The following is a 12,951-nucleotide window of genomic DNA, read 5'->3' on the forward strand; positions in this document are numbered from 1 at the left end:
TAAAACCTCAAAATATATGGAAAAAGTTGAAAAAAATCTCACCTTTGGAAAATTCGTAATTGTTCTTGAAAAAATAAAAATCCAGATAGAGAGAGGGGATTTGTGATCTATCACAACATGTAAATAAAAAACCAAAAACCTAAAATTTATACCCAAATCGCAACAGAGAAGACCAGTTCTTGCTCTTTGAAGAACTGCTATCTGACGTTCTTCAGTATAGATCTGAAGCAGACTTCATATCTAGAGAATAGGCTAATTAAGAGAGAGAGAGAGAGAGAGAGAGAGAGAGAGAGAGAGAGAGAGAGAGAGAGAGAGAGAGAGAGAGAGAGAGAGAGAGAGAGATGAGAGAAATGAGAGAGATGGAAAGATGAGAGAAAGGAGAGACTTTTCCACTACACAATTAATGAGAAGAAAGAGAGAGAGTACAGAGACTTTTGCACTGACATATTCCAAAACTGACACAGAATTCTAACAAACAAATAAAACCTCATATAAATGGATACAAGACTACACAGCACTCACTTAATTCCAAGACAAACAGAGTTAACGGAAAATAACAAAAGTTAACGTTCATTACTGTACGGTTAGATAGGCACTTATATAATAGAATAGATATAGCCCCCTCTCTTCCAAAGCTGTAAAATCTTATCTATATTGGAGGAGATCATGTATGTGACGAGCCCCTCATCTTGTCACTTAATAGAGCTGCTAACTTCATCACAGAGTACTCTATCAGCATGGAAAAGGTTAGTCAGAGACAAATGAATAAATACATCAATCTTCCATTCTTGGTTAATACAAGATGCCAAGCCAGGCAATGATATCTCAATTGACAAACTTGATTCCCTAACAGAGTTGATTGATTCCCTAACGTTGGTATCAAATATCTAAGACAAAATATGCACCATTGTCTTCGAAATAGTCACTTGATTCCCTATCCAATATATTTTAGATATGCGATCTTATGGAAGTACTATGCATTTTACATTATTAGGAATGCTCAGATGATCTATAGCTTTTTTTTATGTTGGGGGAAATTAATAGCAGCCGGCGGGGTAAATAATGATCTAAGTTGAAGCACGTCCGAAGGGCGAACACCTAAACTAGCATGGTGAAGATAAAAAGAGATTGTAAAGAGGGCTAAAAGAAAAGAAAAAGGATTTATTTAAAAGCTTTTATTCAAATTCTAGGGCATAGATCTCAAAGAGATCAACAGTATATAGTCTTACAAAATTCATCTATGTTCATGTGGGTCTCTAAAGTAACATTAAATATTTGATAAATATTATATGGTTGAATTTGGGTTGGGAGAACAAACAATTTCGAGTCAACTTCTATGTCATCGATTTTTTCATGATAACCCCTATGTTCTATAACTCAAATAGAACTTGATTTATAAGAAAATCTAAAATTTAAATATCTTGTAAATTAAATTCAGATATATCAACGGTGTGGATGATGTATATGATATGTTCTTCGCATCAGTTTATAAGTAGAAATACTCATTAGTCAAATATGATCCCAAATAACCAAAACCAGCTCTTCTTGTGATCACATAGACCAAAGCTTTTGGAATCCATTAATAAGATGATGCCTCTCTCTCTCTCTCTCTCTCTCTCTCTCTCTCAAAAAAAAAAAAAAAAAAAAAAACGAAAACGTAATGTTTGAAGGAGACTTCTTGGACATCATTACTATTATGCAGAATAGCCACGTCACAACATATTGGAACGAAAAAATCTTCACAACCTCCTAACACTCCACACTCCACATTTTTTTTTAATTTTTATTATTTTATCTTTTATTAAATATTTAATATATAAATAATAAATAAAAGAATTAAATTAATTTAAAAAGAATAAATTGAAAAAAATTAGAATGTGAAATATTGAAAAGTTGTGTAGCATTCCTCGAAATGAACACCAGCCCCAGCGTCAATAATACCATGAGTCTCTTAGAATACATGTCAAGTTTTCATAGCACGGTAGGTCATCTTGCATGATATTGTTCAATGCAATTCCCTGTCAGAAAACTACTTCTCTCGTCATCTACACTACTTTCAGATTTGGACCCCCCCTGATCACTACCAATTTTATTGTGAATTCTTTTACTCTAAAAATAAGAGAATATAGGAGAATAAAAGCTAATAATAATATAATCGCAATTAGAACGGGCCCGATTGACAAAGGGAAGAAAGAGTATGAAAATTATGGAAAAAAAAAGGTGTAGTCCCATCATTAGAGAGAGAGAGAGAGAGAGAGAGCGCGTGTAAGTGAGTTTCTGATGGACAATGAGTCCCATGCATGGATCTTGCAACATTGCGCCTTGTGATGCTCTCCAGAAGAATCACCACTTCATAATATGAAAGAACAGTATGAATCTTGTGCTAACAAGTTAAACCTTTTGCACTCGTTTCTATGGAACAATATAGATTCAAGCTCCAGAGCTCACATCACTTTAACGCTATGCTACAATGTGCCCTACAACATATACCTAAATATCCGGGTTTTGGTTTTTTGGGGGGTGGGGGGTAGTACTTCGTTTAACAGAGACAGCAAGATAACCCCGTAGTTTATGAATACCACCAGCAGTGAAATGAATTAAATGGGTGCATGTGCACCATGCTCATTAGGGTTCTGTGGCACAGCCACCTCAGCAGCGGCAGGAACAGCATGCCTACGATGCCGCTCACGGAGATAAAGGACAGTAAGGAGGCAAAGGAAAAGTGTCAGTATGGTTGCATTTCCTTCCTCCATGAGCACATCTTCCACCCATGCTTCTACTTTAGGATAGACTTCTGGCAGCGAATCAATCAAATGAACCTAGATTTTCATGAAACAAACCCCAAAATTCAGTGTCAGCAAAAATATTTGTCACTAATAAATTCTCTTGATTTTTATAATTGGCAGTACCAAGCACAAAGAAGAAAACAATGTTCAACATTAGTAAACTCTTAAGATTGGACAACCAGTTAAAAAAAACAAAAAAAAAGAAGAAGAAGAAGAAGACAAATTCTCACTTTTTTTCCTCTTTGGGCGACCGTACTGTCTGACCCCAACACCTACTAACCGTTTGGTATTGGTGGTCCATATACCAACCCTAACAGACTGACAGAACCCTCCCCATTGTCACCCGATATTACCCTCCGATCACCCCCTTCCCCAAAAATACACAGAGAGAGGTGGATCTCTGGAGACAAATAGCTCTAAGTGACTGAGGCAGCCATGATCACCCCCACCATGCCTCAGGAGCTCTCCTGCTGCGACAGTATCTCCCCCCTTCTGCCACCACTAATGGATTTGAATATCCTTAACCGCTGGGAAGATGCAAAACTTCCTAAACTGGGCACTAGCAAAAAGTCATGTGCTTAGAATTGCTACCATCTCCACGGCTTGTGGGGTTTCTAATCACCTATGAAAGTATTTTTAACCATATTATCATGTTCCTTCCTCTTATCAGAGAGGGCCTAATTCCTTCACCTACAATAGACAACCTAATTTATCATGATATTGCAAGGTAAAGGAATTTGAAATGTTATGAAATAATCATAGAAATACTCTAGTTAGAAACTGCAGAGTTTTTCTACTAATATCAATATTTGGACCAAGTATATCTCATAATGGGGCCCAGGGGGCATTGGGCACAGTAGTAAAGATCTTTTAGGAGATGTTTTGCCACCCTTAAATGGAGCACTATACTAATCTTGGAAATCAAAATCTACTGCAATTACAGCTCAAGAATGCAAGCTGGTAAACCAGACAAGGAAACTCACCAGGAAACTATTTGCATAGTTCTTTCGTATCCACAAGCTTGTGAGGGCAAGTGTAACTGGCAATTTTGCCGTGTGATCAACCTCTAGGGCTTGATCATAGTAACGCTTGGCAAGATGGAGATCCAATGGAAGTCCTTGGCCATGCTCATGCATGTACCCGAGGTTGAACATGGCTTGTGCATTCGATTGGGATTTGGCATGCATGTAAGCAGTCGCTGCACGATGATAATCCCTCTCAGTACCCTAAGAAAAGAAGAGGGGAAAGATAGAATATTAGGGAAATCATGTAGTGATCCTAGACCATTGATTAAAATCATAATCCTGAACCTTGAGCACACAGAGGCCTATTTCATCCTGTGACACATACCCGACCAAAGTAATATGCATCTCCAATCAGCAATGCCGCATGTTCATTGCCCTGCTCGGAAGCTTGCCACCACAAAGAATGTGCACGTTGATGCCTTTCTCCATCCGTGCAGAACTCAGACTCTCCCATGCACATGCTACGCTCACCATATTTGTCAAGTATCCATGCAGCATTACTCTGTGCCACCTCATACCCTAGATCAGCCATCCTTGCATACAAGAGGAATGCCTTACCCACATCACCTTTTAAGTACGATTCAAGGGCCCATCTAGACAAGGAACTCCACGGTCCCTGTTCTGCAACTAATTTGTATAATGCGGTTGCCTGAAATCAAATAAGCCAAATTATTGATAGGTAGATTTACAAGGCATCTTAACAACTTTCATTATAACTAATTGGGATGTACAAGCAACTCAAATATCAACATTTTGTCTCCAAGCTCAATTGTAGATGGGTAGATCTATAAGTGTTGGGCATCTTAATAACTTCCATAATAACCATATGGAGTTTAAATGCAACTGAAATATCAACTTTGTGTCTCTAACCATGCAAGCTTCTAAACGGTTTTGAGAAAAAGGAATACTTTTGTGCTTTATTTTTTTTTTTATAAGAAGTTTTTGATAAAGAATTCTTAGTGATAAAAAAAAGAACAACTCCATTTGTGAGTCGCCAATTTTGTCCTTGAAGAGAGTCTTGGTATACTTCAAGAAAATGAATAGAAGTCAGTCACTCCAAATATCTTATTATCACATATAAAATGATTATATCATTCTATTTGAAATAGCATTAAAATTAGATATGGTTAGACGTTCCATACTGAACAGTGAGACAACCATTTCAACTAAGAGCCCTCCTTCCGCCAATCCCCCCTCCTGTTCTACATACCACATGCATTTAGCACTATCCAAATGGTTCGGTTAGTATTAGAATCCCAAGTCCGACCTCTATACTAAAAATGTATTTACATATATATGCAACTATTTTTTTTCCCACTAAGCTCAAATATGTAGTGCTTTTTAGTACTTATCCATCAGCAGGTTTGTCATTGACCCGATTAATGTTTGCATTTAGATTTTAGATCAGAAACCAACTGCATTCCAAGACAAATCTACAGCTTGCTCAGACAAGCATGTTCTTCCATGTGGCTTAAGTTATATTCCTCAGATGTTACAAAGAGATTTTTTTGTTTTTTTAATAAGTAATTGAAGATTTTCTTAAAAAACGAGAAGTTACATGGAGCAATTTATTTATTTATTTATCAGTAACATACAGTAATTTTTTGAAGGATGATTTCCTTCAGGAATTAGTCTCAACTTTTTTGAGCCAATTTTTGTTTTCCAAAAATCTTGCTTATAGCATTACTTATTCTAGCAGACGAATAACATAAACCTCCCTCCTTTCTTTTAACTTCTTACTTTTCCTAAAATAGGAAAGAGAACGAGACTCGCTCTAACAAGAAAATAACCAAAACTTAAGGGAATGAATACCATAGTTAGAGTTGTTACTTTGATTAAGAGTACTCTCCCTAATTTGCCAACATATTTTGTTTTTCTATTTCCACTTCCATCTAGCATGGCCAACCACCTAGAGAAGCTACAAGAAGATGTCCTTTGGGGTGGATTAGGCAAAGATGTCAAATTTCACCTGGTCCACTAAGCTAAAGTATGTTTTCCAATCTCTAAAGTTGGTTTAGAAGTTCAGAATCTGCTATCGTTTAATCGTGCACTCTTGAGGAAGTAGCTTAGGCATGATCAGAATGAAAGAGAAGCATTGTGGAGGTCAATTGTCGACTCTAAATATGGGTGTGTGTGGGGTGAGTTGTGTTTTAATGAGGTCCAAGGATCTTATGGGATGGGATTATGGAAGAACAAACGAAAATGTAAGGGATAGGTTTCTAATCATATTAGATCTGAAGTGGAAAATGGAGCTAGAATTGGATTTAGGAATGATGTGTGATGTGGTGGTAGGGCCCTCTTTTTGATAACTACAGATATTGCGTATTATTGATAAATGCTACAGGTGTAACTTTTTTTTTTATATAAGTAAAAATTTATCAATATCAATAAGCTTAACCAAATACACTGGGTGTATACAAGAGAGAACACCTAGCCCATAATAGAGGACCCCTAATGACCAGTAAATCCATCAAATATACACCAAGCCCAATTGGGGCAAAACGCTCCTCCCCACAGCAAAACAAATCACTATAACTGCCCCAACCCTTGTTTCCACAAAACTAAGACACCACTTGAAACTCCATTAGAAGCTACATTCTACATACTACACTCAAAACTAATACTACACCCCTACCTACACTCCTACCCTCCCTCTAGTCCTCCCTCGACTTGAACTAGTTCATTGCCTAAGTAAGATGCTTTAACTCCCTGTTCTTCTTAAATCTTGATATCGTTTCAAGTGACCCCCTCAATAACAGTGAGTAGTGCTGTGAATTGGTCGTCAAATCCTCCACATGTAATCCCAACAAACTTGTATTTCATTAACCTTTTGTGTTGCTTCCCCTAGGGGCATAATTTAGGGGAAGCAAGAACTATTAGAATCCATAAAGGACTCAAAGCAAGAATTTTTCTGAATCAGTCCACTCATACAAAGATTTAAACATGAAAGTTCTATACTCTGGCAAAGTTCTTTTGCAATCTCCAAGTTTTGGAAACTATGCTAGATTGTGATACCCCATATGATAAGGATAAGGGTAGGTGGTGTATGAGATCCCACATTGCTTGGGAATGAGAAGTTCTTGCTCCTTATAAAGTTCCAATGGGGCTCCAATTGTATCATTGACTAGTCATTTTGGAGCATAAGCCATGTAGTTATGGGCATTCCATTGGAGCGTTACAAATGGCATCAGAGCCTATCCCAACCAAAAATGTGGGACTTGAACCGTGCCACCTATAACAGATTGGCCCGACGAGGATGTCGGGGAATTTAAGGAGGGTAGATTGCGATACCCCATATAATAAAAATAAGGGTAGGTGGTGGATGAAATCCTACATTGTTTGGAAAGGAGATGTTCTTGTTCTTTATAAGGCTCTAATGAGGCACCAATTGTATCATTAACTAGTCCTTTTGGAGTATAGACCATGTAGTTTGGGCCTTCCATTGAGTACTCCAAATCAAGCACAAAAGACCATCCTTCTGACATGTATGCCCATGACTCAACCAACTATAACTTCCCAAGCTGCAATTATATCCACATCTAGGACAGCCTCAACGAAGCTTTCCTATGTGTATATTGTTGTTCCTGCTAAGGGTGCTTCTGTGGCAGACTATTCAGAGATTTCTGGTAATCTCCCTCAATAGAATGTTAGCTTCCTTAGAGCAACTAATGACTGGGAGATAGGAGCCTTTACTGCGTTCTTTAATATATTAAACTCTAGTAGTTTGAGAAGACGTGGAGACAAGCTCCTTTGGGATCCCTCCAAGAAGGGAATATTCAAGGTTTGCTCTTTCTAAAATGTCCTTATCCCCATGGTTATAATCCATTTCCTTGGAATAATAAGATACCTTGAGAGTTGTATTTTTTGCATGGACAGCTTCTCTAGGAAAGAATAATTTATGCAAAAAAAAGTTTTTGTGATTGAATGGCGCTACACGTGTAAGTAGAGTGGGAATCTGTGGATTACCTTTTACTCCATTGCAAGTTGGCAAGTATTTTATGGAGTGATTTTTTCAGCCAGGTTGGTTTGGCTTAGGCCATGCCTAAAAGAATAGTGAACCTTTTCGCTGCTTCGAGAGGGTTAGGTGGTAGTTCACAAATCACAATTGTGTGGAAAATGATACTAGTTTTAATGCCAGTAATTGAAATCTATACTTACTTTGTATGATCACGGTACCCCAAACAACCAACCTTGACACTAGATGATGTCAACTCATCATATGGTTTTCTAATAATACTTTTTTTATGAGTAGATTTTCTAACAATTCTGAGCAGGAATACCACCAAATAGAAAGAGATATTTGTTAAAATATTCTACAAAAAAGGGGGGGGAAAAAAAAAAAAAAAGCTTAGTTGTAATGTAAATAAATTATTAAATTTTTTATACAAAAACACAAACCCAAAAAAAAAAAAAAAAGCTGAATTTACCATTATATTGTTTTTCTTAAGCCCCACGCCGGTATGAAACATCTTTGCCAGCTGGTAGAATGCCTTTGGTTGACCCATATTAGCAGCCAGCATAAATAGTTCAGAAGCCATCCTCAAATCCTTCTTTACCCCAATCCCTTTTAGATACATTACTCCTAGGTTATAGCGACTGCCAGCATCGTCATTATTAGCAGCCTTCTCAAAGTACTCTTTTGCCTGTAATGGAAAGGATTAGTTTGTGGCATATAATTTGAAATTACCCTACCAATAGACCTAAAATCACTTGAATATACATCAGTTTTTGATGGGGAGTATACATCAGTGTGGACAAAGAAATGAAACATTGGTCAAGGAAAGGTAAGGAAATGCTTAAAGTAGAAGTAATATAACAGGTGTGCTGCTCCCAAATGAAGTTTAAAAGAAAGAAAACTCAAAGACCATCTTCAAAATCCAAATGCATATTTTTTTCATGCAGGTGAACAAGCAACATAGTTGAGCCTTTCAAAATTATAGGTGAAAGAAACATATGATATAATATATGTTTGAGGAAGGAAAGAAAGAAAACAAAAAGGGTTACATATTAGTAAAGCTTTTGAATTTCTGTTCTTTATCCTCTCATTAATTGGGTGCTATCTCCGGCACATTTCCTGTGTATTTGAGTTGTGCATCTTTGCACTGTCATAAGATTGACTAAATTATTAGAAAAAGCAACAGAGATTTTTTGACTTGCTCATGAATATGTAAACAGATAAGAGTTTGTCCATCACCCGGTTCAAGTTTATTTTCATCAAATGCAATTTACACCCCCTCACCAAACATATCAACATGTACTAATATACATGGTATGTCCATAGAGATTTTACCAGGCTCACCTTCTTCACTTTTATCTTCTTTATTAACCAACTAACAAAACGATGTGATTTTCCAAAATTTTCTTCCCTTACAAAACCTGTTGCTTCTTTATTTGTTTTAATTTTTTCTTTTAGATGATATATTATGAACTATTAGTATTTATTAAAAAACTATCACAAACTATTAGTACTTCTACAAAAAATATATATATATAGCATGAATTATTAGTAAACAAAGTGCAGCAAGTGCTCTTTCTGCTCAAATATAGTGGCGCTAATCACTCTGATATGGATTAAAAAGCAATTTATTCTCTGTCAAGGGTGAAAAAATGGTGTCATACTAGTTAACAATATGGTAAGTTTGGATGGCTCCACCCAATGGAAAGTGGAATTTATTAGATCGACACATGATTGGGAGATGAGAGTCTTTGTTTCATTCTATGCCTGCTTGTGCTTGGTTCAATTGTGACCAGGGTGAGAAGATTGGTTATGTTGGGCTCCCTCCAAGCAAGGGGTATTTGAAGTGAAATCACTTCACTGCACAGTCATTCCCCACGAAAGCTCATGGTTTTCATGGAAGAATATCTGAAGTAAAGCTCCTTTGGGAGCGGCTTCCTTTGTTGAGGCGGCAGTGTTAGAGAAAATTCCAACAACGGGTAATTTGAGGAGGAGATGTGTTAGTGATAAATTGATACGGTATGTGCATAAGGATGAAAAAATTGTGGACCATTTGTTACTTGAGGGTGACATTGCTAGTGTATTAAGGCAGGCTGTCTTTAGCCTTATCAGATTCAAATAGGCAATTCCACAACGGGCAATGGACCTTCTATTGTTCTGGAAAGGTTGGTTTGATAACCAACAAAGTGAAATAAATATTTGGGGGGAGAGAGGATTAACAGAAGCTTAGAGTAAACAAGAAACAAGAAGATGGTGCAGGAGCTTGAGTCTCCCTTTTTAGAATGTTATCACTGATGTTTGTATACAAATGTTATTCCAACTTTAGCTTTCAAGAAATGATCTAATCAGATGTATCTTCTGTATACACCCTGTGAATAATAATTGCAAAAAAAAAAAAAAGCTTCAAGGGAATAAATTTGATTCAGATGTTAATAAAATAGAGAAAGAGAAAAGAGTAATTTGTTAGAAAAGATAAAGACATAACAAAAGTAGAGAAAAAAGTGAGTAGGTGGGGCAAGTTAAGCAACTCAGTCCATAATCAGAGTATAGAAAAACATGTAAAGCTTCAGCATATAAGGGCTCGTTTAGACACTTGGGGTATCTCAAAATTCTGTGAATATTCGTGAGATGGTTTGAGTTTGAAATATTTTATAGAGTTTTGGAAAAGGAGAGAGAAAAAGTTAAATAAAAATATTATAAAGTTAAAAAATTGTTTGAATATATTCTTTAATATTATTTTTGTTTTTAAATTTGTAAAAGTTCTATTGGTTTTTGTATTAGGATAATGATTAGGTAATTATTAGATTAAAAATTTATAGATTTGAAATTGAAAAGTGTGTTGTGTTTGAAAATGAAATTATGAGAAGTTTTGAGAATTCTATCTCATCTCTGTATCCAAACGTTCCCTAAATTAATAAACCAAGATAATTTTACTTTGGTGTAATTCTACTTATATATATATATATATATAAAATAAAAAATAAAATAAAAAAATCTTACTTTGGTGTAATTCTTCTTGTCAACTCCATAGCCTTTGATATACAAATACCCCATCCCATTATAAGCCGAATAAAGTTGCTGTTTGGATGCAAGGGTAAGCCATTCAAGCGCTTTGGTGTAGTTCCTCTCAACCCCAGCTCCCCGAGCATATATCTCCCCAAGAAGTTCCATTGACCTCGGCTCCCCCTTCTCCACAGCCTTTAGAAACCATGACATTGCTTTGGCGTGATCACGCCTCAATCCTCTCATCCCAAAGTAATAAAACAGCCCAATCCTGTACATGGCTCCAGCGTTCCCTTTCAATGCCTGATATTCCAAAATCTGGACCTCCTCATCATCCTCCCCTCTGGACTTTCTTAGGGCCTCCTTATTCTCCTCAGCCCCATTATTGATCCTGATCGGTTCAATCACAGGAGAATATTTTGAAATCAAGAAACTGTTTACAGCTACTTCTGCTAACTCAGCGTAAAGTTTAACTGCTTTTTCATGCATCTGCAAATAATCAAGATAAAACAGTTGGTAGAAAATTATTAACTAGAAGAATAGTCTTACGACATGAACTCCAAGACCATTATTACTAGAGCTAAATTTCCATACATTACCGGATATAATTTTCCTCTAGAATGATTAGAATTAGAGAAACTACATCATTATCATCATTTTTTTTTTTATAAAAAAAAAAATGATAGTTATAGAGCTAGCTATAAATTTTTGGAACTAATTATAGAGCTAGCTAAAAGAATGATTATCATCATTCTAGGAACTAATTATAGAGCTAGCTATAAATTTTCTTTTAGCATTTTATTGTCTAAGACTAAGCATGCACGTCGTGCAAAAATTTAATTTTAAAGGAATATGCTAGATTTGAAACGTTTATAGAGTTCTTTTTTTTTCAACTTATCAAAAAAACAAATTAGTTTTTGTGTTAAATAATTTCAAGAGCCAGTTGTCCGCACATCCAAATATAAAGTACCATATAACTCGATTTGGTAGATGATACATGTGAGGGAAAATAAAGAGCGGGAACACAGCAAGAAAAAAAATACTCGTATTATCTTTCTTTTCCCAGCAACCAAATTGAGCATGGGGCTTCCATCATGAAATTATTAATTTCCTTTTTCAATCAGTCCCTATGCGAACACCATTTCATAACCACAAAAGTTCACAAATTGAAAGGAAAATACGAAATTTCTAGAACTATGAAGCACTCACATCTTGGCGCAAGTAGGTATACGCAAGGGCCATCTTGGACTGCATGTTACCTCCCTCGGAAGCGAAGTGATGGTACATAAAAGCCTTGGCCTTGTTCTTTTCCCTCATCATCCCCAATCCGTAAAGAAATCCTAGCACGGACCTCGCGTGAGCGTTGCCCTCGTCCGCGGCGGCCTCGATCTCCCCCACCGCCTCCTCCGTCAGCCGCGCGTCACCAGAGCTCGCCGCCGATAACATCTTCGAAACACCTGAGATGTACAGAGCATCGTTTTCCGGGACGGGATCGGACGAGCCGGCAGCCGAAGAGGAGCCCGGTTCGAAGATCGGGCGCCAAGAGCCGGGGTCGAGCTCGTCCTCGGACTTATGGGGTGAGTCGGACTCGCCAAATTCATCCCACTCGGGATTGTCAAGGCGAGTGGGGTCGGGCGAGTCGTCGGAGGAGATTGAAGCGTCTTTGAGATCATCTTCAGAGAGAATGAGGATGTAGGGTCGGGCGGTGATAGATAAAGGGTAGAGAGAGAGAATGAGGAGAGAGAGTAAGAGCTTCAGAGTTGCGATACGCATCGTTTAGTCGACGGGGAGGGGGAGGAAGAAATGGATTAGGATACTGACGCCGGACGGTGACGATGTGTGAAGATGAAGTTTGGACTGGTAATAGGGGGAATTCACACGTATAAATATGTTTGGTTGCCACTTCAATTTACGTTACTTGGCCAATCACATTTTGCCATGTCAGATATTGAATTACATATTCTTTTTATTTTTTTGAAACCGATTTTATTTTATTTTTATTGGTAAATAAGAACTTTACGAGAGAATAGTAAATATACACAAAATGAATTCTTACGCATGATTGTCTAAAGTTTCTATTGTTTTGTTATATATAATCATTTTTGTATATTTTTTATATATTTTATTGACGTGATTAGATAAAATAATTATTTTATTTTTTTAAAAAAATAAGATAGTCAAT

General features: G+C 36.8%; 1 protein-coding gene across 1 annotated transcript; it reads right to left on the reverse strand.

The window, feature by feature from the left end:
* Window positions 1–2,328: 2,328 nt before the first annotated feature.
* On the reverse strand, window positions 2,329–12,636 carry LOC122296387 (ERAD-associated E3 ubiquitin-protein ligase component HRD3A). The gene is made up of 6 exons (XM_043106022.1): window positions 11,979–12,636; window positions 10,767–11,258; window positions 8,239–8,454; window positions 4,137–4,460; window positions 3,770–4,012; window positions 2,329–2,819 (listed from the first exon to the last, which is right to left on the reverse strand). The coding sequence occupies exons 1-6, from the start codon at window positions 12,540–12,542 to the stop codon at window positions 2,598–2,600; spliced, it is 2,061 nt and encodes a 686-aa protein (XP_042961956.1). The 5' UTR covers window positions 12,543–12,636; the 3' UTR covers window positions 2,329–2,597.
* Window positions 12,637–12,951: the final 315 nt, after the last annotated feature.

The sequence above is a fragment of the Carya illinoinensis genome, chromosome 15 (assembly GCF_018687715.1).
Source record: "Carya illinoinensis cultivar Pawnee chromosome 15, C.illinoinensisPawnee_v1, whole genome shotgun sequence".
Classification (NCBI taxonomy): domain Eukaryota; kingdom Viridiplantae; phylum Streptophyta; class Magnoliopsida; order Fagales; family Juglandaceae; genus Carya; species Carya illinoinensis.